Genomic DNA, 27,484 nt, shown 5'->3' on the forward strand with positions numbered 1-27,484 from the left:
AAGAAAGATGAGCATAAAGTTTCCATCTGCACTCCTAGCTTGGGTTGAGATCGATTTAACACAAAATTGCTCAACCACAGTTTATGATTTAATATCCATTTCATTTACAGGATGACAACTATGGGCCAGCATTGGACAACTTCACTTTAGTTGTTTATGGTGTGCTCCAGGAATAAAGATTGGGATTTTCTCATGTTGTTTCTAGTAAAGCTACTACCATTCATTTTGTTCATCAAAAAGGGATTAGAAAAGTCATCTATTGTTCTTTTTGATACCCATTGCTTCCATTTGCATGACAGTCACCACCAAAAACCTCCCTGCTCCCCATTTCACTGCACAGTGGCTTTGATAACTGGTAATCCAGACTGCACGTGCTCAGATATAAAGATGGGATGTTCTGCAAAAAGAACCTGAACAATATATCTGAAGAGGAAAGAACTCCAGAAAATCATCAGAAAATTCAGTTTCAATAGATTGGAAGACTTCATTTTAGAATGAAAAAAAAATAGTATGACTGGCAAATGGAAATCTCCTCTGCACATCAGAGCTGCACTAGAAGATAGAAATATAGGAGCAGGAGGCAGGCATATAAACTCTGGAGCCTTCTCTGTCAAGAAGTCATGATTGATCTGTGGCTTAACACAATATAGAATAGGTAAATAGAGGTAAATAGTAGTCCTTCAACAGGACATTCCTGGGGAATCAGGAAATGGGACAGATTTTGAACTAATATTTTGTATCTGTCTTTGTGATAAATGAAACTAAAACCCTCTCAGCTGAAGTACAAAATCTAGGGGTAAAAGGTTAATACAATTATTACCACAATGCAAACTAATGAAACTAAAGAACGACAAGTTTCATAGAGATCATGGCTTGCATCCTAGGCTGTGAGAAGTTAGCAGTAATAATAAATATTTCAAACTTCCAAAGATTTTGGAAAGGTTGCAGTACATTACAAATCTAGGATAGAAGACCATTTTCCACCTTCAGCATCTTAACAAAGCCAACAGGCCAATGTCTATGTTGTTTTGGAATAAATGTTGTCTTTGAATTACCACAAATGTCTACAAGTCATTTTGGTAAGGAGCACCTTAACATCTGGTATCTTGGTGCCGGAATTGTTATTGGAGCAGAAATTGTTTACTACGAGGTCTTGGGTCTTTTACAAAATCTTTCCTTCCCTAGCCCCAATTATTTCGCGGTTTAAATTTAAGGCTCCAAATTCACAATACCTTTAAAGTATAATGGTTTAATATATCAACCAGCTGTGCACTGAGCTATGAAAGAGAAAGCATTTTTTTTTTAACTTGCAACGCAGCGACTTCCTGAATTCAGTAACGGTATGTGTGGAAATACTTCTGTAAAAAGATACTCCTTACAAGGAGGGAAGAAGGTATGGCGATGTGTCTCGACGTGAATGCAGTACCCATAACAATCAGCTACAGAACTGTCACGGTAGAACCCTTTTAAGCTCAGACCCCGTAGCTGATTGGTTGTTGAATGGTGGCGGATGGGGCAACAGCAGATGAAATACAAAGAAACTACAGCAAATGTATTATAGATTGAAGTAGGAAATGTGTATATTTTATTATATCTTGGATCGGTCAGTTTGTACATGCAGTATAAAATGTATTTAAGTTGTAGAAACTTTGAAACAAACAGCTTTTAAACTTTCGCAATTAAAGCGTGGAATACGAGAGTTTATGAATCGGCTGTACTTCCAACCGTCCGAGTTGACTTCCTTCCTGCGAATGCAGCAATGAGAATGGGAAATCCCACAAAAAAGTGCACAAAATATCAATCCACTCCTGTCGTCTGAGGACTGCAGTAACGTTTCACCCAAACTCTTGAAAAATCTAGATTACAATAGCGGGTTTTAATTTAGCAATACGGTGAATTAAGAACCCGCTATTGTAGATATGAAATGTCACAACTATGTTTATTCCAGATGTTATATATGAAATGGAACATTGCACGTTCTATGGGGAAAGCTGACAATGTATTTCGGAATTCCAAAAAGGTTAAAATATTTTTCCGCCTATTCAAAATAATGTAACAATTTCTTGTGACAGTTGTCTGGTCACAATATCTAGTTGTACTTCAACTCACTAAGTCCACAAATGTGTGTAAATCTACCTGATTACTACTGTCTGCACCACGTATTTATTGAATGTGTAAACCGTGTTCATTCACTAAAATCAGTGTCTTTGCACGGGAGTAGACTGCAAACGCAACCTGAACTCATAACGGGAAGGAAAACAAGATTAGCACCGAGGGTTCCTGCGATTATTCTGTTGTGAAAATATCGTTGGGTTGGAAGGCACTATTCCTGGGCGATGTTTAAAAGCTGGTTACAACACTCTGTTGAATAGCCCTGGAGCCCGGGAAGACTTTCTGACGTCTTTTGCGCATTTCCTGCATCAAGGCCAACAGAGGAGGAGGGAAAGCGAGAGAGAAAGAGAGAGAGAGAGAGAGTAGGAAATCACCGCAGCTACCAACAGTCTCAGCAGTTTGGCTCCGCGAGTTGCCAACAGCAGCCAGAAAACAAAAACAACAAAAAAGAAAACAGGTAGTGGCGATAATCACATTGCTCTACGTCCCCTCCCTCACTCTGTGTCATTGTAGTAATATAAAAACAAAAGCCCAGTTTGTTTGGACACAAAACAAAAAAGTCGATTTCCTGCATGTAACCCCCTTATGCAGAGGGTGGCTGAGTGTGGATCAAGCAGAAAGGGGGAAGAGAGGCTATGCGGACCGCTGGATGAGGAGCACAAGACCACTTATTCATTACCTTCCATTTGGGCAAATTTTCGGTGGTAAAAAAAAGTTTGGGAGGATTCTCTCTCCTTTTCCCACTCTCACCCCCACCTCCTCCCTCCCTCCTTCCCTCGTCCTCCCTGTTTTCCCTCCAAGGATTTGAGCGAGGAGTTTGAGGGGCCGGGGTGCTTTTTTTGCTGCCTGCTTTCCTGAGGTCAATTCGTACCGCAGCTCCGGCGATAGAGGAGCCAGCCGCCGGTGGGTCCAGGGTCTCCCTCAGTACGAGAGTCGCTCTGCTCCCTTCCTCCTTGCGCCCTTCTCCGCCTTCCTTGACGAAAAGTAGCAGTGGATCCAGGCGGGCGAGCGGAGGATTCGGACGGCAGCGCCTGGCGGGCGGGCGGACTCACCTCCCCCACCCTCCTTACCCCCTCTCCGTAGAGCGGAGCGATGGTCGTCTTCAACGGGCTACTGAAGATCAGGATCAGCGAGGCTGTCGACTTGAAGCCCACCCCGTGGTCGCTGAGGCATGCTGTGGGTTCCAGGCCCCAGACTTTCCTGCTCGACCCTTACATTGCGGTCAACGTTGACGACTCGAGGATCGGCCAGACGGCCACCAAACAAAAAACTAACAGCCCCGCCTGGAACGACGACTTTGTTACCGACGTGTGCAACGGCAGGAAAATCGAGCTGGCCGTCTTCCACGATGCGCCGATCGGTTACGACGATTTTGTGGCCAACTGTACCATTCAGTTCGAGGATCTATTGCAGAATGGCAGCAGACACTTCGAAGACTGGGTAAGATGCTAACGTAAACATAAATATACACAAAACCACTTAAAAGAAGCATATCATTCCCGCTTCACCGCATTTTGCCCGACCCTCGTAAAGATAACGGGTTGATATGCAGAGTTTTGACAATGTTTTGAAGTGTCCTCTCCCCCTCCCCCGACGACGCCTGTCACCGAGGAACTTGCAGTTTAATGAGAACACAGAGCATGTACGATGACCGTATATTTCACTGACAAGTAAAATAATGCGGCAAATACTTATTTCTGTCGGTTGACATGGAGTAGTTTTGTTGGAGGATTAAATGTTCCGTTGACTTTAATTTGTCTGACATCGCATGCACGAGCAAATTAACAGCGCGTGCATGTATTGAGTGGCACTAATCTAATTTGCTTCACATTCAGAAGAATCCTTTGGTTAAACCTAAATTTGGTTAAGTCCAGTCCCTAAATATGGATTGTTGTGCTAATGGGCTAAATATGCTCATTGTATAATTTAGATATTATCATGACTCAAGGAATTGATGTTTTAGGTCTATTGCAGTGTACCGCAGCAGTCGGTGGTATTTTCTCCGAAGAAAACTGAAAGTAGTCAGAGGCATTATCGTAAATATTTTTTTTCGAGATTTCAGTAGCATTGAGTCTGCCTTGTTTTAGTTGTAACTGTAACTTAAAAAAGTAAATAGACTTAAATTTAGGTCATGTTTCCGTGAAGTAAAGATTTGACTGAATGATACAGTTGAGCATCTTTTAAAAAAAAAGACATCGAAGCATCGCATTTGGTTCTGCAGGCAAATTGAAATTCAGGCCGTGTGCACTGGTTTTTTAAAAAAAACTGTTTGCATCCAGAACAAGGTGAAATGTTACCTTATTTGATTGCATGAATTTGAAAGCAGGTGTTAAGGACAAAACAGCGCACTGGGAATGCACGTTTTAAAATTGAAATAACTTGGCAACTGCATTAGAAATGTCACACTTTATCTATTTGCCTGCATCCTGAGGAAAAGACATCTTCTATAGACTGAGTGTAAGAGCATTTTGAAGCTGCTGAAGAAAGTGTTCACATTTTCACTGCACAGTGTCCGAAGGAAATTTTCTCCATTCTCCCCACCACCCGCATCCCTAAGTGAAGGTTTATGCAAAGGAGGACAGTTTTGATTAGGACCGTCTCCTGTACTATCACTGAGCTAAGACAACAGTGTGAATTAAGTATTTTCTGTTGAGAGAAAAAAGATGGAAATTATTTAATAAGTCTCATCAGTTTTTTTTCCTATGAATACTATTGGTGTATTTCGCATCTTGCATCAGGGTTATGCATAATACAAGCTGGTATTCCTTTTCCAAGCTAATTTCTTTAAAGTGATTGGAACATGCAAATAAAAGTCAACCAATTATCCCCATTAACCCATTGTACCAATAAATTCGATCATAGCTGAGTTGTATTTCAACCCCTTTAATCCACTTTTTTTCTTATTCTTTGATATGTTTAGCTAACAAAATCTTTGCCTTCACTTTAGGCTTCATTTAGGCCTTTTGTGACACTTTCAGATGTCTGCCACTCTGTGGTTAAGTGTTTCCAGATTCATTCCTGAATTTTAAAATTATGGTCACTTGTTCTGAATTTTCACCTACCTTTCCTGGTCTGTCTATCAGTTTAAGTAATTTTTAAATTCCTATAACATTTTTTATATAATTTAACCCTTCAAGGATTACAATACTCAGGTGACACTATGTTCACTTAAACTAGTGTGTACATTGCGAAGGATGGAACTCAGAAATGAATGCAGTTGATTTTGATTGATCCTAAAAACCATTATTCATGCACAGATATTTGAAACATAAATGAAAAATATGAATTGACGCAGGCATCTTAATCACAGAACATGTTCCAGAGAAAATAAGATAGGATCTGTGTGAGGTTATTGATCCAGATTAACTTGTTTATCCTCCTTGTGTTTCATTTATTTGTAAATATGGTGTATTTCATATCACTATATCAATTTCTTCTCTGGAACTAAGTATTTATTAAACCTTCGTTACTGTAACTGAGTAAAGCATAATTCTGAAATTGTGCAGCATTGTCATTGGGAAGTAAAGGTTACTTACATCTAAAATGTGCCTGTGGTGAGGGCATTGCTAAACTTTCATTTTTGCCTTCCAGACTGGGTTATGGTTAGGAAATTTCCTTTAAAGCTCAGACAAGCTCTTGTGAGCAAAGTAAGTAAGGACTAAGATAGAAATGGAAAATTTATACCTCTGAGAGGTAATAGGTTATCCTTCTATCTTTGCTGCATTTACGGCAAGTATCCTGGAGTGATTATTAGGTTAAGGGCTTGTGCTCAATCTATCAGACGACTGCCCAGGTTTTGAGGGTGAAAATATTCTGCATTGTTTTGTGTCATTCCTACTTTAATGGGTCAGATGCCTGCAATCGCTGCAATTGCCTGCTATGGATGCTAACTGAATTGCCCTGCATTCCAGTACAGAGGCCAAAATGGTGGAGGGCATCAAGAAGCACAGGCCCCAAAATCCCCCTGAAAGCCTTTGACCTCCAGAAAAGCTGTGCTGCACCCAGCCCCCAATCCCTCTCACGTTTCGAAAATGTTAGCTTATTTAAGTGATATGAGATAAAAAGGATATGAAGATTTATTAAAATTAATAATTAAAAACCAAAATTAGCTAAAACAATTGAATCACTTTTAGAGAATTAAAACAAAACTCAATTTGAAAAAAAAATACAGTACCTTCTTTCCTTTCTTCACACTGTCCTTCCAAACCCCACTGAAGTTAGTGGGGGTCATGACTCTTGTGTGATGTCGACCCACGGAGTGTTCCATCACAGAATATATGACAGAAATGGTGCCACCATCTGCATTTGTCTATATATAGATAGAAGTCCTCAATTTGCCAGCAGCTAAACTGCGGCAGGTTTGTTTTAAAACCACCAGCATTTAACAGCAATGTCTTAGCACTGATATATTAAAGGAAACTTGATGACATTGCCAGTATGGTTTGCCATCATCTATTAATGAATATTTTCTGAATAGTTTAATTCTTACATTTATTCATTTAACCATTGAAGCAAATCTTAATTGTTTAATTAACAGAGTTGAGGCTAGTGTTGGGTTAATAGTGGATAGTGATATTTTGTTTTAGAAAGAAGTGGAGATGAGGCCACATCTACCATTAGAACATGAGATGGATGCCAATGCTGATCAATCCCTCAAGCCTACTTTGCCATTTAACTGAATCACAACTGATCGAATGTTGGCCTCAGCAGCATTTTCTTGCTCTTTCTCCATGCCATCAGTTCAAACATCTGTGAATATACATTTTGATTCTATTCATTGATTCTCTGGCAAGAGAATTCATATATAGGAGAGAGAAAAAAAAGTCTCCTTATCTTTGTCAATAAACGACTTATTCTGAAGCAGTACCTCCATGTTCTAGATAAACCCATGGGAAACATGTTCACATCATCCACCCTGTTAATTCAGAATCTTAAATATTTCAATAGTATTGGCTGAACTTCATTACGTATAGAGTCCAGTTTGCTCAGTCTTTCTTCAACCTGTTCATCCCAGTTATGTGGTGGAATGAACAATGATATGAAATTTCCTTTCATAATTATTAGTAGGGAATACATGTACTGAGCAGTATATTTGTATGATCTTCCCTTGGGAGAGGGAAGTAAATTCTCTTACCTCCAAACATATCTCCCTACAATCCATTCTGATCGGCCACATATTTGCTGCAGCTGAGAAGAAAAGTTCGCTAGTTTACCATCAGTTCATTGCCAGTGTGGATCCTTGTCAGTTGTCAGGATGCCTAATGGGATTTGCTATTGGATTTTCTACTTTTTTTCCTTCGGAGACTTGGCTGATGCTCAGTGGCTCACGGAGGCAGTGCTGCTGAGATTAGGCACTTAGAAAGGTAAAAGATATTTGTCTTCTTTATGGATTAGTTGAGCTGAGTGGCTTGTGCTTTGGAGAAATATTGCCTTTAATCACGATCACTAAATCTGTGCAAAAGTACTGTTTACCAGTTGTATTCATCTCGATTGACTTCAGTGGAGCTGAGAGTTGCAGGTGTGATCTGTCAACAGCTGGAATTTTTACCAGACCTGGTGAACATCATTGATTATGGATGAACTTTACCCTTTAAGTAATTTATCGTAATCTAGAGAACATAGATTTATGATGAGCAGGGAAAAGTTTAAGGGAGATGTGCAGTGCAACTATACAGAGGGTGGTAGGTGCTTGGAATATGCTGCCAGGAGTATTGGCAGAAGCAGATAAAACAGACGCATTTAAGAGACTTTTAGATAGACACATAAATATGCTGGGAATGGGGGGATATGGAACGTATCCCTCCAGGCAGAAGGCAGAAGAAATTTAGTTTAATTTGCTATTGTGTTCAGCACAGGCAACATGAACTGAAGGGCCTGTTCCTGTGCTTGTACTGTGCTATGTTCTGATTGGGAAGGAAATCCTCCCTCTTTGTGCTCAAATGCACATTGGCCAAAATAGCTTGTCTGACAAGATGATAACTTAGTATCTTTCCCTATTTGTGAATTGGGAAGGGAGGAGAGAAGGAGTATGTTAACCATCTGAGTGTTTTGAAGTCTGACAGGCTATAATGAATGCTAATTGTTGCCTGTGAATTATTTAGGTGCTACTGCTTTATTTTCGGATTTGGTATTATTAACAAATGGATATAGCATTATTTTGGAATTTATCCATCTTATTTTATCGCTTGATTTCAAGTGGTAATGATGTCTTTACATTATGGCCTGCAGTGGGTAACATTGTTCCTTTGCTTGTGATTTTCATTCCTGAAAAAATATCTAACAAAATTGAAGGTAGAGTGTATTAATATTAATTTGCCAGAAAGTAAACTTTTCACGTGTGTAATCTTATCCGCTGTTAGTTGTCTGATTTCCCAAGGGCAATTCAGACTTCATTGCTCCTTGCAACTTGAGATTTCACTGTTTTGTTTAACTTATCCCGTACCATATATTTGTAACATAACACTGGCACTTTTCATGTTCTAATACAGCAGATTCCAGTTAATTGGGACACATTGAGGCCAGTACATTTTGACCCAGTTAAGAGTCTGTCCCAATTAGCTGAACTTTCATGGAAATCATCAAAAAGAAATTAAAACTACAGTTCAACTGAATAAAAAATTATGTATTTAAATGAAATACTGAACTACATTAGAGTATCACCAGTGGTGCTACAGTACTACTGTGTACTAGTTCTGATTAGTTACTGATGGAGGAATTCATTGAGTGTATGCTACTGTGTTCTTTTGATGGACTATAAATGAACAAAATTAGTGCATATACCTAGTGCAGATTATGGACTAACTTCATACAATGCTTTTTGATAATTTCATCTTACAAATTTTCTTTTTCATTGTAATGTTCAAGATGATTGTTGATGCCTTCAAATTCTTCATAGTTCCTAACTTGCTGGAAATATTGAAAATGTTTCAGTTTCACTCCCGGCCGTTTCTGGCATCTCCAAGCCTGAGTGCTTAAAACTGCAGTGAGCAAAAGAGATCTGAATTATCTTACTACTTATTTTTCGCCAACTGTCAATGACAAAAATTGCTTCTTTTTAAATCCAAACACATGCAACAGTTGCTATTTAAAAACTGTTGCTGGAAGTACTATGTAGTGTTTAACAGCCACACAAGTGCACATGACTGATGCAAATTAGAAACGATTAGGCAACAGTCTCCTGTCCTAATTAAGAGACATGGTGTCCCAAATAAACAAAGAAAATCCTGGCTATTTTCTCAATTAGCTTTTGTTCTTTAAGAGGTATCCCAAATAAGCAGCTGCCCTGATTATCCTATGGCTCAATTAACCGGCATCCCTTGTATTAACACTTGCATTGAACCAACCTGTAATTTTTGCCATCTTGTCTTGTTCATCCATAGTTAATAATGAAGCATGCCATTATTATGTGTTACTCTTATGTCATTATTGTGTGTTGCTTTTATGTAGGCTATTAACTATGACAGTCCTTTCTTACACTGCATATGGATGTACAACCAGTGAATAATGGACCAAAGTATGAGGCTGTTTGAACCATGATATCTGTGCTGGCTCTTTGAGGGAGCTATCTAATTGGTCCCTTTCCCCTGCTTGATTACAAAACTTTTCCCTTTGAAATATTTATTGAGTTTCCGTTGCTAGTCATTATGACTTTGATGACTTCAGTCTTTCTATACGTTTCAGATCACAACTTGCTGTGTAATTTTTGGTTCTCCAGTTGCCCTTGGTTCTTTTGGTGCCTTTATTCTCAGCAAAATTGTTAGTGATTTTGATAATTTTTGCCAAATTTTCTTTGACTATTTTGCAATCATAGGATAGCAAACTGTTTCTTTAGACTCTCATGTCAGTTTTGTTTCATCTGCAGTGCCCAGTAAGTCACTGCTGTACCCAGTCCAAAACTGTGATGTTTGAAATTGGCCCCAATATGTCAAAAAGATTTTCACCTGTGTTTCATAAAGTTTTAGTCTTCACATTTTCCTTTATTTTTATTTCTAAAGCCAGGGATCCTTTTTTTTCCATCATGCAGCCTTTTCAACTTGACCTGCAATGCCTCATTCAAATGATTAAGTGTGTTCAGTCTCAGTCTCTCTGTTCCAGTAACCTCATTTCAACAATATTGAAATGCTTTCTTTCCTACACAGTTGAATTGCTTTACATTTCAACATATTAAAATGTGTTTGCTGGTTTGTTTGTGTCTTCATAGAGTCTGCCGATATCCTAAATGTTTCTGGATACAATATCTTATGCAATCTTTTAAATCTTAGGTAGTAGCCTACAAAGTTCCCAGGACATCTTTAGGGAACGATGTCTCAGAAAGGCAGCATCCATTATTAAGGACCTCTAGCACCCAGGGCATGCCCTTTTCTCACTGTTACCATCAGGTAGGAGGTACAGAAGCCGTCAGCTTCATCCCCTCTGCCATCCGATTCTTAAATGGATATTGAATCTTTGGATGCTACACACTTTTTTTTAAACATACAGTATTACTGTTTTTGCACATTTTTGTTTTAATCTATTCAATATATGTAATTGATTTATTTTCTATTATTATGTTTTTCTTTGCTAGATTATGTAGTACATTGAACTGCTGCTGCTAAGTTAACACATTTCATGTCACATGCCAGTGATAATAAACCTGATTCTGATAACTAGGTCTGGTATATCAAAGCTCAGTTCATTAATACATAAAATGAGTAGTGGTTTTGGTAGATATTGCTGCACAATTCCTCCTTTATTTGTTTGCAAGTTAGTGGCAAGAATTTCCTTTGTTCCTGAAGAGACTGTAACAGTCAAACTATCAGTCTACATTGGAAAGCTGGAAATGTTGTCAGTCTTTGTCCTCAAGTACCACTAAGTTTGTCTTTCTTATGTTCAGGACCTTCCTTCATGAACTACACCTAAGTTGAGATCAATGTTGGGTGAAAGATACCAGGGGTTGAGGGAGGCAACATGATTCAAAAGTGGAGATAGGGAAGATGTTGTGTCAATGGTTGGACAATCCTTGAGAAGGGTGGTCTGGTTTGAATGTTTATAGGGCCAGTCTGGTCTGGAGATTGGTGGAAGATGAGGTTTTGGTTAGTTAGTTGGTGCTTAGTAGGGGACATTGGGTTTGTTAAGGATCCTTATCCAGGAGTCAGACAGGTGTTAATACTACAGGTTAAAGTTCCTGAAGGAGAGTCAGTAGCAAATTAATTTAAAGGGAACCAGGTTGTCTGGCATGGGCTGGAACCTGCTGAAGGAGGCCCAATTTAAGTAATGCAGAAGCAAACCTCACAGACAGTGTTTCTGCACCTTTGGCTCACATCCATAGGCCGCTCCAGTATAAATAAAATAAATCTCCCAAGTGGCATCCACATACATAGATTACCATTGCAGAAATCCTGGCGCTTCCATACATTATTCAGCAGATGCCAGAGGAAGCCAAAACAAACATGACAACTTAATGGAGCACTTTCTAACTCCATGATTTTCAGTCGTTTATTGTTTTCTACAGAAGGTAGGTAGCCTTGTGCACAGAAACCTGATGATATACATTTGTTTTTCTCTGTAAACAGTGCATCTATAACCTCCACTTTCCATTTCTCGTCCGTGTTTTTCTTCAGGTATCCACTGTCCACGTAGTGTTCACTGACCGCTAATAAACACTTTTAAAAAATTGATTGATCATTGGAGTTAGTTGGGGCCAAGATGGATTAACAATGCAGACTGTCTCATTCTTCTCATCTGGTTACAAAATGTTATGTTCATATTAAAATTTGCAGACAATTGATTGTCTTTACTTAGTCCCCTACAAGATTTCTGTATGTCCCATAAAGTGCTTTTGAAGGTAGTTTTGCAATAAATTTGGCATCCAATATAATAAAAAAAATCCTTTGTATGACCTTGAAACTTTTTGGTATCTCTCAATAATCATCATGTCAATTAATTTGCTTTTACCTATTTCATCTCCTCATTTATTTATAGTACACATTATTATTTTTCTAATGTGTCTTCAGTGGAGGAGGAAATGGTGATATTGTAATCCTTGAAATTCATGTCTGCCCTTCTTAAACAGAGATAGAAATCACTGATTTTCTTGTCTCTGCCTTTCAGAGGTGTTGTGATAAATGTTCTACCCAGTTGAAACTTGACCATAGATTGATTTGTGTGACTCACTAAATCTGTACTCTAGTGCTAATATTACTTCATTTATGCACCAAGCATTGTTGAGGGAGATGGGTATATAATTTATTTTAATTGAAAAGGTTTGCTTTTCTTTCCACCTTTAACCTCCCTTTCCCTGAATAATGTTTCATTCCCAATCTTCTTCCAAACTTCTGCCATTCATTTCAGAATTAGCTGCATTATTCTGAACTTCAGAATTTTGCACAATTTCTGATATTCTTTCTACTTGTGTTGATCTGTCTTGGCTTTTCAGGATATTTTTACTCACTGTCTAGTCAGAAGCTACAACTCACTTCCAGGGGAAATCGCTTAATAGAAAAAAAACAGGCTTTGGTATTCATTGATGTAACATCAATTCCAAATCTATGAAAATCTCATTTGGGAATTTTTTTTTGTTACAAATTAACTGTGTATCCCAAAAGATGTAAGTAAAACAAAGTGCCTTGGATTTTGTAAGATCTTAAGATAATTGCTTATTTTTCTACAGAACACTTGTTTCTGTGCAGACGTTTCAGAATATGTTGAATTTTTAAACTGAGAGCAGCTGTTTCTCCTTCATCTTTGTTCGAGAAAATGGTGTTAAACAGCTGCTGTTCCCTTAGCAACTGTGCAGTAACCATAAGCATCTCTGAACAGCAGTTATAACCTGACCGATGGAAACATTTTGAGTAGCTGCAATCTTAAGGACTGCAACGGTAACCTAATCCACCTGGATGTGGATAGAATTGGATCATTCACCTTCACTGGAAGATAAAATCTATTGAATGAATATCAGGAGGCAGATCCAACCTCATTTGTTTCATGCTAGTGTGTTAAGTTAAAAATTGCGCCCTCATTTTGGTTTGCATTGGCATTATGACACACACTAGCTACATTTAGCTCTTCAGGGTAATGATTCTCGTTCATTACTCTGGTTTTGTATCAGTGGCGTAAACAGACGACATGTCGGAGAATAATGTTGATACAATTAAGCAGTTTATATCTATTGAAATAGATTGAGGACTGGTCTGTGCTTGCAGTTGTGCAGTGTTTACTATGCAAACATTTACAATTTCTGAGTTTATGCTGTTGGTTACAAATAAAAGAAAAATGAAATGAGTTATCTTTTTTATCTGTCAAATGCACAAAGTGGGGAAATAGATATTTCAATGCAAATGTTTACATAATTTGTGAAATTTCAGAATATATTTCACCAAAATTAACTTTCTCAAAATCCATGAGACTTTAATTTGTGTTAAGGAACTGCAATATGCAAATTGTCACGAAATAATAATTTCAGCAACTGATGATCTTGACTTTCATTGGCACCAAGTCTTTTCTTTGGGTGCTAAATAGAAACAAACTCCGCGATGTTCACTACATGCTTGCATGTACTTTTGCCATATTGCTACAAGCAAATAATGCAACTCAAGGATCAAGGTCTCACAAAGACCTTGCATAAGTTTTTGTAGTCAATATCTATAGTCAATACAGGTAGATGTGAATAAGGATTTTCAAGAGATAGAGTCAGAATATCTTACTGTTTGCTATAGAGTCTTCAATCCAGAGTCTGCTATGGGCAGTAGGATGAGACGTGCTTGTGATTATTCTTCCAAAAGATTCATGTAGCTAACTCAGTGATCAGGAGCTTTGAAGAAGGCTCAGTAATGTCTTTGTAGCCTAATATATTAAGGACCTGCAATTCCTTCTTTGCTGGTATGTGCAATCAGGCAATGGCATGCATAAAATATCCTCAAGGCTGTGCCATAGCAGGTGACAGTGGATCTTGTCAGACAGTGCCGTGAGCAGGCTGCCGCATTTTGATGTATTTTGCATTTCCAGGACTCTCAGACAAGCAGCAAGACCTCAGCTGATTGGTGATGTAATAAGCTGTCCCCCACAAATTCTTCAGTCACAACCTAAGTTTCAGTACCACATTGTCCTTGAGGTCCTGCAGTATGAATAAGACTGTCGTTGTTCTGCAGTGTGCATTTACTGAGGATATCCACAAAACAATGCAGTGGTCTTTGTCAAGGTTTGTTCCAGGCAGCTACAGACCCAGGACTGCTGTGCTTTTCAAGCTGTTCCCAGGTATGCAAACATGGGCTGCTGTTGGAAGATCATTGTGGCTGCCTTTGCAGTAATGGCCCACTCTGAGACAACCGTGCTTGCCAGCAGTACTTGGGTTACTTGCAAATATAGCTTTAATAACAGGCAAATCTTTAAAGAAACCCAAAGGCAACTGCCATGAAGGCACACTTGTTACAAAATACTTACCTAATTGTTGAGCTGAGCTGAATGGGGCACTTTTGTGTTTCCTAACTCAGCACTAAAACCTTGCTCCATTGCAGATAAAGATTTGACCCTTTGATCTCTGTTCTTCTTATGATACCACTTTCAGATGCTTCACTTCTGGTTGCATCACTTGCTGTCCTCTTAAAGGATTTTTCTGAGGGTAGCTGTCTAAACAGATATGACAGATACATTTTTGACACATATAAAATAATTTTTTGCTACTTTTGGGATCAACACAACCAGCTGGGTTAATGATTAATTATTTAGGCTTAATTTACATTCGAGTGCAGATATTTTCCTCATATTGTGCATTTTTGGGAAGGAAAGAATTGTTATTCCATGAAAATTTGTTCTGATGAGTGGTTTTGTAAAATAATTGACAAATAGTTGGATTTAAACTCCTAAAAAGCACTTTTATAATATGTATTCTTTCTCAGAAGATTGCATAATTATCATCTTAAATGATCTTGCGGTTTATAAATATTAAGAATTCCATACAAGTCCATTATTTGGTACTTAGTGCAGAGAAAAAGTCAGATTAATCTTTTGTGTGGTTATTTTAAGGTTTCCACGTCATGGTTGCATAATTAATGTTTCCCAAACTCAAAAGTGCATTAACAGTAAAGATCAAATGTTGAAAATTTTCTTTCAGTTTTGTTATGTCGTTGACCTCGAAGATCAGAAAATCATTTAGAAGCCTGAATGGTGTAACAGTTCAGAATTCAGTAGCTAATGACTTGTGGTCTTTATCAATTTTTAAAAAAATGCTTAATTTTGGACATGATGGGGTACTTGAATCATAAAGCAAGATATTGCAAAAGCTGGAGATCAAAAATAAATAAAAAGAAAAATGCTAGAAATGTTAGCATGTTTGGGAGTAGCTTTAGAGAAAGACATTGGGGTTAATGTTTCAGATCAGTGAACTGGTTGATAAAATACTTGTTCTTGTCTTATAAGGGATGCAATTTCAGACAATACTATGCCTGGGGTGCTTCTGTCTGATGCAGCATTTTACTTCTGTTGCATCTAAATTATTTCTTGTGCCTTCCAAAGTTGTGGTCACTGATTTGTTATTCCCGATGTACAAGTAACATTTCTAAGTGTGACCCTTTAAACATCTTACCCAATCTTGTTTGTATTAATTTGAGGTCTTGCTATGTTCCAATTAAAAAAGGCAAAAGTTCAGTTTTCCAGCAAATTTCATTATCTTGAGAAACTCAGTACAAGAATTCAAAAATCACCAATGCAAGACTTGACCACTGGCATTTGCAATAAGCATTTTTAAGATGTATCTGTCTGCAAGAGCTCTGGGGATCTATTTTGTGAATAGGACTCAGAATGTGCTAATGCTTTGTAATTTCCTTTAGAAAAAAACAATCCCTACAAATGGCCAGGTTAGCAGTTAATGGAGATAGAGGAGCTGCCTAGCTGCTAATTAACTTGGTTTCCAGGTGTTTGACATATGAAGAATAGGGATGGATGAGAGCTTGTCTTCCATTGTACCATATCTTCCACTACTGTTACCCATAAGACCCATTGTTATATTGTTCCTTCTTTCAGCAAGGGTTTGAGTTTGGTCCAGGGCATGTCAGCTAGTCTTCAGTTAGACAGAAATCAATCTGAAATTATCCTATATTTTGAAGTGGTTCATTTAAGTTCTAGTTTTAATTGAAAAATTGTTTTAAAACTATGGTACATGATTTGTGTGCAGGATCCTTCAAATAGCAACCTAGCATTGATTTGCAAGAAATCATTTTCATTTATTCTGGAAGAGCCATTTTTGGTCTGCTTTGCTACCAAAAGCTCCAGTTGAGAATTTCGACGAGCTGAAATAACTAGGATGTTGAAACAATAAATGAAGTAAAGCTTGCATGACCTTCCAGAGAATATGAAGCATTAAGGAGATAATTTGTTGAGATGGATAAATAGTTTATGAGTATATTGGGACTTTAGGACACATTTTGTGCAGAACTGGATTTCCAAAATGACGCTTGTTAATGAGAAACTGAGAGTCATTTTTAAGCAATGAGACAATAAGACATAGGAGCAGAGGTAGGCCATTCAGCCCATCGAGTGCTTTGGCATTCCGTCATGGCTGATTTTTTTCTCCCTCAGAACCCCATTCTCCTTTCTTCCCTGTAACATTTGATATCTTTACTAATCAAGAGCTTATCAACCTCCACTTTCAAAGTTCTAAGTAAATTTATTGGCAAAGTACATGTATATCACCATAAACAACTCAGAGATTTGTTTTCTTGTGGGCGTACACAGTAAGTCCAAGAAAGATAATGGAATCAATAACCAACAGGATGGACAAACAACCAATGTGCAAAAGAGAACAAACTGTGCAAATAGGAAAAAGAAAAAAATAAGCAATACACTAATGGTCGAGGGGTAATAACTGTTCCTTAACCTGGTGGTGTGGGTCCTGAGGCTCCTGTACCTTCCTGATTGCAGCAACGAGAAGGGAGCATGGCTTTAGATGATGGGGGTCCCTGATGGTGGATGGCGCTTTCTCGTGACAACACTTTATGTAGATGTGTTCAAAGGTGAGGAGGACTTTACCCATGATGGACTGGGCTGCATCCTCTACTTTTTCCATTTTCCAGTCAAGAGCATTGGTGTTTCCATACCAGCCCATGATGCAACCAGTCAATAAACTCTCCACCACACACTGGTAGAATTTTGTCAAAGTTTTAGATGTCATGTCGAATCTTCGCAAACTTGGAAGAAAGTAAGGGTGTTGCCATGCTTTCTTCATAATTGCACTTACCTGCTGGGTTCAGGACAGATAGATCCACTGAAATGATAACACTGAGGAATTTAAAGCTGCAGACCCTCTCCACCTCTGTTCCCCATATGAGAACTGGCTCATGGACCTCCGGTTTTCTCCTCCTGAAGTCAGTAATAACTTTAAAGTCTCGATGAAGGGTCTCAGCAGAAACATTGGCTATTTATTCCTCTTCAGAAGTGCTGCCTGACCTGTTGAGTTCCTCCAGCATTTTGTGTGTTGCACAGAATACAGAATAAAGTGTTACAGAGAAAAGTGCAATGCAAACAGATATTAAGCTATAAGATCATGACAAGGTAGATTGTGAGGTCAAGAAGCCAACTTGAAAGGCCAAAGTATTATTCAATATGTTTAAAACACTGGGATAGAAGATGTCCCTATGCTTGGCATATATACCTTCAGACTTTTGTGTCTTCTGTTGTTTTAACGAATGGAGCTGTGTGTGAGGCTAATTGTGCTGTTCCTCTGATGGGATTTAGTTATTACCTTCAAAGACACTGCTTTGGATGCAAGTTAACTGAATAACTTACCAGCACAACCTTAATTGTTTCACTTATGTTAATCAACTCATGTGTGGCTTCCAACAGCTGCCATTTAATTACCCAGAAGATTTCCTGGACACCTGAACACAAAAAACATCCACCAAGAACTCCAGAGCCATGAATGTGAACGTTCACTATGTGTTGTCTTGCTCTAGTTTTCTGTAGGTATCTCAAATTTTTGTAACACCTTACATAGAACATAGAAGAGTACAGCACAGGAACAGGCTATTGGGCCCACAATGTTGTGCCAAACCAGCTAAAAAGTATATCAAAAACCCCCAAACGCTAATCCCCCCTACCTAGACCATATCCCTCCATCTTCCTTACATCCATATCCCTATCTATATGTCCCTCAAAAGCCTCTAATGTATTTACCTCTACCTCCATATCAGGCAGTGCATTCCAGGCACCCATGACTATCTGAGCAAAAAACTTACTCTTTGCATCCCCCTTGAACCTACCCCCTCTCACCTTCAATGCATGGCCTCTGGTATTAGACATTTCAACCCTGGGAAGCAGATACTATCTGTCTTCTCTATCTATGCCTCTCATAATCTTCTCAACCTCTATCAGATCTCCTTTCAGCCTCCAACGCTCCAGAGAAAACAATCCAAGTTTATCCAGCCTCTTGTGATAGCATATGCCCTCTAAACCAGACGGCATCCTGGTAATCCTCTTCTGCACCCTCTCCAAAGCCTCAACATCCTTCCAATAGTGGGGCGACCAGATCTGTACAAAATACTCCAGATGTTGATTTACCAGAATTTTATAAATTTGCAACATAACCTCCTGACTTTTGAACTCAATGCCTCAACAATAAAAGCAAGCATTCCATAAGCCTTATTAATGACCTTATTGACCTGGGTAGCCTCTTTCAAGGAGCTATGAACTTGGACTCCAAGATCTCTGCTCAGCACACTGTTAAGGACCTTGCCCAGAACCGTGTACTGTCTTCTTGCATTTGCTCTACCAGGATGCAACACCTCAAATTTAAATGGGTTAAACTTCATCTGCCATTTTTTTTCAGTCCATATCTGCGACTGATCTATATTGTGCTGAATTCTTTGCCAGTCTTCCACACTATCCACGTCTCCACCAATCTTGGTATCATCTGCAAATTTACTAACTGACCTATCTACATTTTCATCCAGGTCATAAGACGGTAAGACATAGGAGCAAAATTAGGCCATTCAGCCCATCGAGTCTGCTTCACCGTTCTATCATGGCTGATCCCGGATCCCACTCAACTGTTGAAGATGTACTGTCTTCTCGCCATATTCTTTGATGCCCTGACCAATCAGGAAATGATCAACTTCTGCCTTGAATATACCCATGGACTTGGCCTCCACTGCAGTCTGTGACAGAGCATTCCACAGGTTCACTACTCTCTGGCTAAAACAATTCCTCCTTACCTCTGTTCTAAAGGGTTCCCCTTAATTTTGAGGCAGTAACCTCTAGTTCTGGATACCGCCACTATAGGAAACATCCTGTCCAAATCCACATGGTCATTTATATCCATTACAAACAGCAGAGGTCCAAGCACAGACCCCTGCAGAACTGCACAAATTACAGTCTTCCAGTAAGAATAAGTCCCTTCAATCACAACCCACAACCCTCTGTCTTCTATGCATAAGCTAGTTCTGAATTCAAACAGCCAATTTGCTGTGGTCCCGTGAATCTTAATCTTCTGGATTAGCCTCCAATGAAGGTCAATAGCCTTACTGAAATCCATGTAGATAGTATCCATGCCCTCCCCTCATCAATCTCTCTCGTCATCTTGTCAGAAAACTCAATCAAGTTGGTAAGGCATGACATGCACGCACCAAGCCATGCTGGCTCTCCTGAATTAGGCCATGGGTTTCCAAATGCTCATACATCCTATCCCTAAGAATTTTCTCCAGAAATTTTCCTACAACTGACATGAGACTCACAGGTCTATAGATCCCAGGATTTTCCCTTGTTCCCTTTTTTAATAGAGGTACAACATTAGCCACTTGCCAGTCCTCAAGGACCTTGCCTGCTGCTAGAGAGGACATGAAGATACTGTTTAAGGGCCTAACAATCTCACCTCTTGCCTCCTTCAATAACTTGGGGTAAATCCCATCAGGCCGTGGGGACTTATCCTACTTAATATTCATTAGGAGGCCCAACACATCCTCCTCCTTGACCTCTATATGCCCTAATGTATTCATACACTCAGCACTGTTCTTCTGGTCCCCCATATCCTTTCCCTTGGTAAATACCAAAGCAAAGTACTCATTAAGTACCTCACCCACATTCTCTGTATCAAAGCAAATGTTCCATGCTTTATCATTGAGTGGTCCCACCTTCTCCCAAGTTATCATCTTACTCATGATCTATGTATAGAATGCCTTGGGATTCACTTTATTTCTATTTGCCAAGGACTTTTCATGGCCCTTCCTGGCTTTGGTAATTCCATTCTTTAGTTCTTTTCTGGCTTCTTTATACTCTTTATGTGCTTTGATGATCCTAATTTCTGAAGCTTTACACCTCTCTAGCTATCCAGAGTTCTCTTATCTTTCCATCCATGTCCTTCCTTCCAACAGGACATACCAGTCTCTTTCAACATCCTTCAGATGTCTGATGTGAACATGCCCGAGAAAATGTGTTCCCAATTAATGCTGACATGAGGAAATCCGCAGATGCTGGAATTTCAAGCAACACGCATAATAATTGCTGGGGAACGCAGAATCTATAGGAAGAGGTACAGTCGACATTTTGGGCCGAGACCCTTCGTCAGGACTAACTGAAAGAAGAGATAGTAAGAGATTTGAAAGTGGGAGTCGGATCTCCCCTTCCTGCTCCCGCTTTCAAATCTCTTACTATCTGTTCTTTCAGTTAGTCCCGACGAAGGGTCTCAGCCCAAAACATCGACTGTACCTCTTCCTATAGATGCTGCCTGGCCTGCTGCGTTCCCCAGCAATTTTTATATGTGTTGCTCCCAAAAAATGCTTCTTAGTTCCTGCTTAATGCCCTCGTAATTCACCCTACACCAATTTAAAACTCTCCCACAAGGACATTATCCGGAGAGTTAAGGAGTTGTGGTCAGTATTCCCTAACTGTTCACCCACTGAAAGGTCAGTCACCTGGCCAGGCTCATTACCCAACACCAGGTCCAGTATGTCCCCTCCTCTCATTGGACCATCCACGTACTGATGTAAGAAACCTTCCTGGACACACTTAACAAATTCAGCCCCATCTAAAATCCCTTACACAAAGAAGGTCCCAGTTTATCTAAGGGAAGTTGTAATCTCCCATGACAACAACCCTATTATTTTTATGTATTTCTGATTACATATCTGTACCTCAATGCCCTGGTGGCTATTAGGGGGTCTGTAGTACAATCCCATCAGTGTGATTGCACCCTTCCTAATCCTGAGCTCCACCCAAATGGACTGTGTGTCTGACCCCTAAAATCACAGAGACATGGCTCTAGGGTGACAAAGGATGGGAGCTCAACATTCAGGGATATTCAATAGGAGGGATAGACATGAAAGAAAAGGAGATGGGGTAGCATTGCTGGTTAGAGAGGAGATTAACGCAATAGAAAGGAAGGACGTTAGCCGGGAGGATGTGGAATCGATATGGGTAGAGCTGCATAACACTAAGGGGCAGAAAACGCTGGTGGGAGTTGTGTACAGGCCACCTAACAGTAGTAGTGAGGTTGGGGATGGAAATTAGAAATGCGTGCAATAAAGGAACAGCAGTTATAATGGGTGACTTCAATCTACATATAGATTGGGTGAACCAAATTGGTAAGGGTGCTGAGGAAGAGGATTTCATAGAATGTATGCGGGATGGTGTTTTGAACCAACATGTCGAGGAACCAACTAGAGAGCAGGCCATTCTAGACTGGGTATTGAGCAATGAGGAAGGGTTAATTAGCAATCTTGTCGTGAGAGGCCCCTTGGGTAAGAGTGACCATAATATGGTGGAATTCTTCATTAAGATGGAGAGTGACATAGTTAATTCAGAAACAAAGGTTCTGAACTTAAAGAGGGGTAACTTTGAAGGTATGAGACGTGAATTAGCTAAGATAGACTGGCAAATGATACTTAAAGGGTTGACGGTGGATATGCAATGGCAAGCATTTAAAGATCGCATGGATGAATGACAACAATTGTTCATCCCAGTTTGGCAAAAGAATAAATCAGGGAAGGTAGTGCACCCATGGCTGACAAGGGAAATTAGGCATAGTATCAATTCCAAAGAAGAAACATACAAATTAGCCAGAAAAAGCGGCTCACCTGAGGACTGGGAGAAATTCAGAGTCCTGCAGAGGAGGACAAAGGGCTTAATTAGGAAAGGGAAAAAAGATTATGAGAGAAAACTGGTAGGGAACATAAAAACTGACTGTAAAAGCTTTTATAGATATGTGAAAAGAAAAAGATTGGTTAAGACAAATGTAGGTCCCCTACAGACAGAAACAGGTGAATTGATTATGGGGAACAAGGAAATGGCAGACCAATTGAATAACTACTTTGGTTCTGTCTTCACTAAGGAGGACGTAAATAATCTTCTGGAAATAGTAGGGGACAGAGGGTCTAGTGAGATGGAGGAACTGAGGGAAATGCATGTTAGTAGGGAAGTTGTGTTAGGTAAATTGAAGGGATTAAAGGCAGATAAATCCCCAGGGCCAGATGGTCTGCATCCCAGAGTGCATAAGGAAGTAGCCCAAGAAATAGTGGATGCATTAGTGATAATTTTTCAAAACTCTTAGATTCTGGACTAGTTCCTGAGGATTGGAGGGTGGCTAATATAACCCCGCTTTTTAAAAAAGGAGGGAGAGAGAAACCGGGGAATTATAGACCGGTTAGCCTGACATCGGTGGTGGGAAAGTGCTAAAGTCAGTTATCAAAGATGTGATAACAACACATTTGGAAAGTGGTGATATCATCGGACAAAGTCAGCATGGATTTGTGAAAGGAAAATCATGTCTGACGAATCTAATAGAATTTTTTGAGGATGTAACTAGTAGAGTGGATAGGGGAGAACCAGTGGATGTGGTATATTTGGATTTTCAAAAGGCTTTCGACAAGGTCCCAGACAAGAGATTAGTGTGCAAACTTAAAGCACACGGTATTGGGGCAAGGTATTGACGTGGATAGAGAATTGGTTGGCAGAGAGGAAGCAAAGAGTGGGAATAAACGGGACCTTTTCAGAATGGCAGGCAGTGACTAGTGGGGTACTGCAAGGCTCAGTGCTGGGACCCCAGTTGTTTGCAATATATACTAATAACTTAGATGAGGGAATTAAATGCAACATCTCTAAGTTTGCGGATGACACGAAGCTGAACGGCAGTGTTAGCTGTGAGGAGGATGCTGAGAGGATGCAGGGTGACTTGGATAGGTTAGGTGAGTGGGCAAATTCATGGCAGATGCAAATTAATGTGGATAAATGTGAGGTTATCCACTTTGGTGGCAAAAACAGGAAAACAGATTATTATCTGAATGGTGGCCGATTAAGAAAAGGGGAGGTGCAATGAGACCTGGGTGTCATTATACACCAGTCATTGAAAGTGGGCAAGCAGGTACAGCAGGCGGTGAAAAAGGCGAATGGTATGCTGGCATTTATAGCGAGAGGATTCGAGTACAGGAGCAGGGAGGTACTACTGCAGTTGTACAAGGCCTTGGTGAGACCACACCTGGAGTATTGTGTGCAGTTTTGGTCCCCTAATCTGAGGAAAGACATTTTTGCCATAGAGGGAGTACAAAGAAGGTTCACCAGATTGATTCCTGGTATGACAGGACTTTCATATGATGAAAGGCTGGATCGACTAGGCTTATACTCTCTGGAATTTAGAAGATTGAGGGGGTATCTTATTGAAACGTATAAAATCCTAAAGGGATTGGACAGGCTAGATGCAGGAAGATTGTTCCCAATGTTGGGGAAGTCCAGAACGAGGGGTCACAGTTTGAGGATAAAGGGGAAGCCTTTTAGAACCGAGATGAGGAAAAACTTCTTCACACAGAGAGTGGTGAATCTGTGGAATTCTCTGCCACAGGAAACAGTTGAGGCCAGTACATTGGCTATATTTAAGAGGGAGTTAGATATTGCCCTTGTGGCTAAAGGGATCAGGGGGTATGGGGGGAAGGCTGGTACAGGGTTTTGAGTTGGATGATCAGCCATGATCATACTGAATGGCGGTGCAGGCTCGAAGAGCCGAATGGCCTTCTGCACCTATTTTCTATGTTTCTATGTCTCCTCTGGTTGCAGCTGTGATATTGGCTTCCACCCCCCAGCAGTATCCAAAGGGGTATACTTGTTGCTGAGGGGAATGTCCACAGGGACACCCTGCACTCTCTTCTTAAACTCCTCACCTCTCTAAGTGGTCACCCATCTACTGCCTGAAGCCTGTACTGTGGGTGTGACCACCTCTTCAAAAGTCTCATCTTCAGTCCCCCAAATAATCCTGAGTACGTCCAACTCCAGCTCCAACTCCTTAACCTGGTCAGTCAGACGCTGAAGTTGGTTGCACTTCCTGCAGTTTTAGGGAATGTGCATCTGCATGAGAATGTAATCCTCCAATTTGAGACCTCGGTTGGCATTAGCCAGCTTTAAATGATATACATCGGTCAAAAAATTGCACGCTGTGAATATGCAGTGGTGCGTTTCAGCCAGGCTAGATGCTATACTCATGACAATGAGATGCAAGCATGAAATCTATATACATTCTTCCAAATCACATGGGTCTGATTTATCATGCTTCATGATTCCAGCATTTATTTATTGGTACTCTCCAATTTTTCGCTACTATCATTTGAAAATCACCAAGAAAGCTTGCACAGAAGTGGTTCAGTGTTCTCAGGATATGGCATTCTGCCCATAATTTCTGCCCTTTGCTCAAATCTCAAAACCATATAGGGCAGTGCTGATGGAAAGGAAATCCTTTCCCTAATTAAGGAAAGCACAACTAACCTATTCTCTCATAATTCCTCGATCGGTACTGTACACATTGAACATAACTTGTAAAACTAATCAGAAATAAATCCACCCCTGAATCCAGAGCAATGTGGGGATTATGAGTATCAGTTAAAGTCCTAATATGTTGGTGTATGATAGCACTACGTTATCTCTGTTGCACACGGTAGCTTAGTGGTTATTTCAACTCTGCTGCCATCTGTAATGAGTTTCTATGTACTCCCTGCAACCGCATGGGTTTTCTCTGAGTGCACAAGGTTCCTCCCACATTCCAAAGGCATACTGGTTAGTCGGTTTATAGGTCATCGCAAATTGTCCTGTGATTAGGTTAGGGATAAATGCATGGCTGAGGGATTGGAGCAGGGGGCAGGGATTCAGATTTCTGGATCATTGGGACCTCTTTTGGGGCAGGCGTGACCTGTACAATAAGGATGGGTTGCACTTGAATCCCAGGGGGACCAATATCCTGGCGGGGGGTTGATTAGGCTATTGGGGAGAGTTTAAACTAGAATTGCCGGGGGGTGGGAACTGAACTGAAGAGATGGAGGAAGGGGCAGTTGGCTCACAGAGAAAGCTTGTAGGTGGTGTGAGAGAGAGGATAGGCAGGTGATAGAGAAGGAATGTGCTCAGACTGATGGCTTGAGATAAGTCATATTTGAATGTAAGGAGTATCATGAACAAAGCGGTTGAGCTTAGAGTGTGAATCAGTACTTGGAGCTATGATGTTGTGGCCATTACAGAGACTTGGATGGATCAGGGGCAGGAATGGTTACTTTGAGTGCCAGGCTTTAGATGTTTTAGAAAGGATGGGGGTGGGGGCGGGGGCAGTGCAAAAGAGGTGGGGGCGTGGCACTGCTGATCAGAGGCGGTGTCACGGCTGCAGAAAAGGAGGACGTCATGGAGTGGTTGTCTACTGAGTCTCTGTGGGTAGAAGTTAGAAACAGGAAGGGGTCAATAACTCTACTGGGTGTTTTTTATAGACCACCCAATAGTAACAGGGACATCAAGGAGCAGATAGGGAGACAGATTCTGGAACAGTACAATAATAACAGGGTTATCGTGATAGGAGATTTTAATTTTCCCAATATTGATTGGCATCTCCTGAGAGCAAGGGTTTAAGATGGGGTGGAGTTTGTTAGGTGTGTTCAGGAAGGTTTCCTGATAGAATAAGGTTTCCAGATAAACCTACAAGAGGAGAGGCTGTACTTGATCTGGTAATGGGAAATGAACCTGGTCAGGTGTTAGGTCTCTCAGTGGGAGAGCATTTTGGAGATAGTGATCACAATTCTATCTCCTTTACCATAGCATTGGAGAGGGATAGGAGTAGACAAGTTAGGAAAACTTTTAATTGGAGTAAGGGGATGAGGCTATCAGGCAGGAACTTGGAAGTATAAATTGGGAGTATATGTTCTCAGGGAAATGTACAGCAGAAATGTGGCAAATGTTCAGTGGATATATTTGCGTGGAGTTCTGCATAGGTACGTCCCAATGAGACAGGGAAAGGATGGTAGGGTACAGGAACCATGGCGTACAAAGGCTGCTGAAAATCTAATCAAAAAGAAAAGAAAAACTTACAAAAGGTTCAAAAAACTAGGTGATGATAGAGATCTGGAAGATTATAAGGCTAACAGGAAGGAGCTTAAGAATGAAATTAGGAGAGCTAGAAGGGGCCATGAGAAGGCTTTGGCGAGCAGGATTAAAGAAAACCCCAAGGCATTCTACAAGTATGTGAAGAGCAAGAGTGTAAGATGTGAGAGAATAGGAGCAATCAAGTGTGACAGTGGAAAAGTATGTATGGAACCGGAGGAGGTAGCGGGGGTACTTAATGAATACTCTGCTTCAGTATTCACCATGGAAAAGGACCTTGGCGATTGTAGGGATGACTTACAGTGGACTGCTATGCTTGAGCCATTTAGACATTAAGAAAGAGGATATGCTGCAGATTTTGGACAGCATCAAGTTGGATAAGTTACTGGGACCCGATGAGATATACTCCAGTCTACTGTGGGAGGTGAGGGAGGATATTGCTGAGCCTCTGGCAATGATCTTTGCATCATCAGTGGGGGTGGGAGAGGTTCCTGAGGATTGGAGGATTGCAGATGTTGTTCCCTTATTCAAGAAAGGGAGTAGAGATAACCCAGGAAATTATAGACCAGCGAGTCTGACTTCAGTAGTTGGTAAATTGGTGGAGAAGATCCTGAGTGGCAGGATTTATGAACATTTGGAGAGGCATAATACGATTAGGAATAGTCAGCATAGCTCTGTCAAAGGCAGGTTGTGCCGTACGAACCTGATTATATTTTTTGAGGATGTGACTAAACACATTGATGAAGGTAGAACAGTAGATGTAGTGTATATGGATTTCAGCAAGGCATTTGATAAGGTACCCCATGCCAGGCTTATTGAGAACATGAGGAGGCATAGGATCCAAGGGGAGCTTGCTTTGTGGATCCAGATTTGGCTTGCCCACAGAAGGCAAAGAGTGGTTGTAGACGGGTCATATTCTGCATGGAGTTTGGTGACCAGTGGTGTGCCTCAGGGATCTGTTCTGGGACCCCTTCTCTTCGTGATTTTTATAAATGACCAGGTTGAGGAAATAGAAGGATGGGTTAGTAAATTCGCTGATAACACAAAGGTTGGGGGTGTTGTGGATAGTGTGGAA

The 27,484-nt window shown here is 40.3% G+C and overlaps 1 protein-coding gene across 3 annotated transcripts in view; it reads left to right on the forward strand.

Moving 5' to 3' along the window:
* Nucleotides 1-2,401: 2,401 nt before the first annotated feature.
* prkcea (protein kinase C, epsilon a) overlaps nucleotides 2,402-27,484 on the forward strand; it is a 651,762-nt gene continuing 626,679 nt past the window's right edge. Inside the window, exon 1 of one of the 3 annotated variants that reach the window (XR_011886793.1) lies at nucleotides 2,402-3,552. Coding sequence is in view for 2 of the 3 variants with exons in the window: in XM_072264998.1 (XP_072121099.1) it covers nucleotides 3,205-3,552 (348 nt within the window). In the remaining variant the exon portion in view is untranslated. The remainder of the gene's footprint in view (nucleotides 3,553-27,484) is intronic. The other 2 variants (XM_072264998.1, XM_072264999.1) reach the window with 2 other exon arrangements.

Source organism: Mobula birostris, chromosome 8 (assembly GCF_030028105.1).
Source record: "Mobula birostris isolate sMobBir1 chromosome 8, sMobBir1.hap1, whole genome shotgun sequence".
Classification (NCBI taxonomy): Eukaryota; Metazoa; Chordata; class Chondrichthyes; order Myliobatiformes; family Myliobatidae; genus Mobula; species Mobula birostris.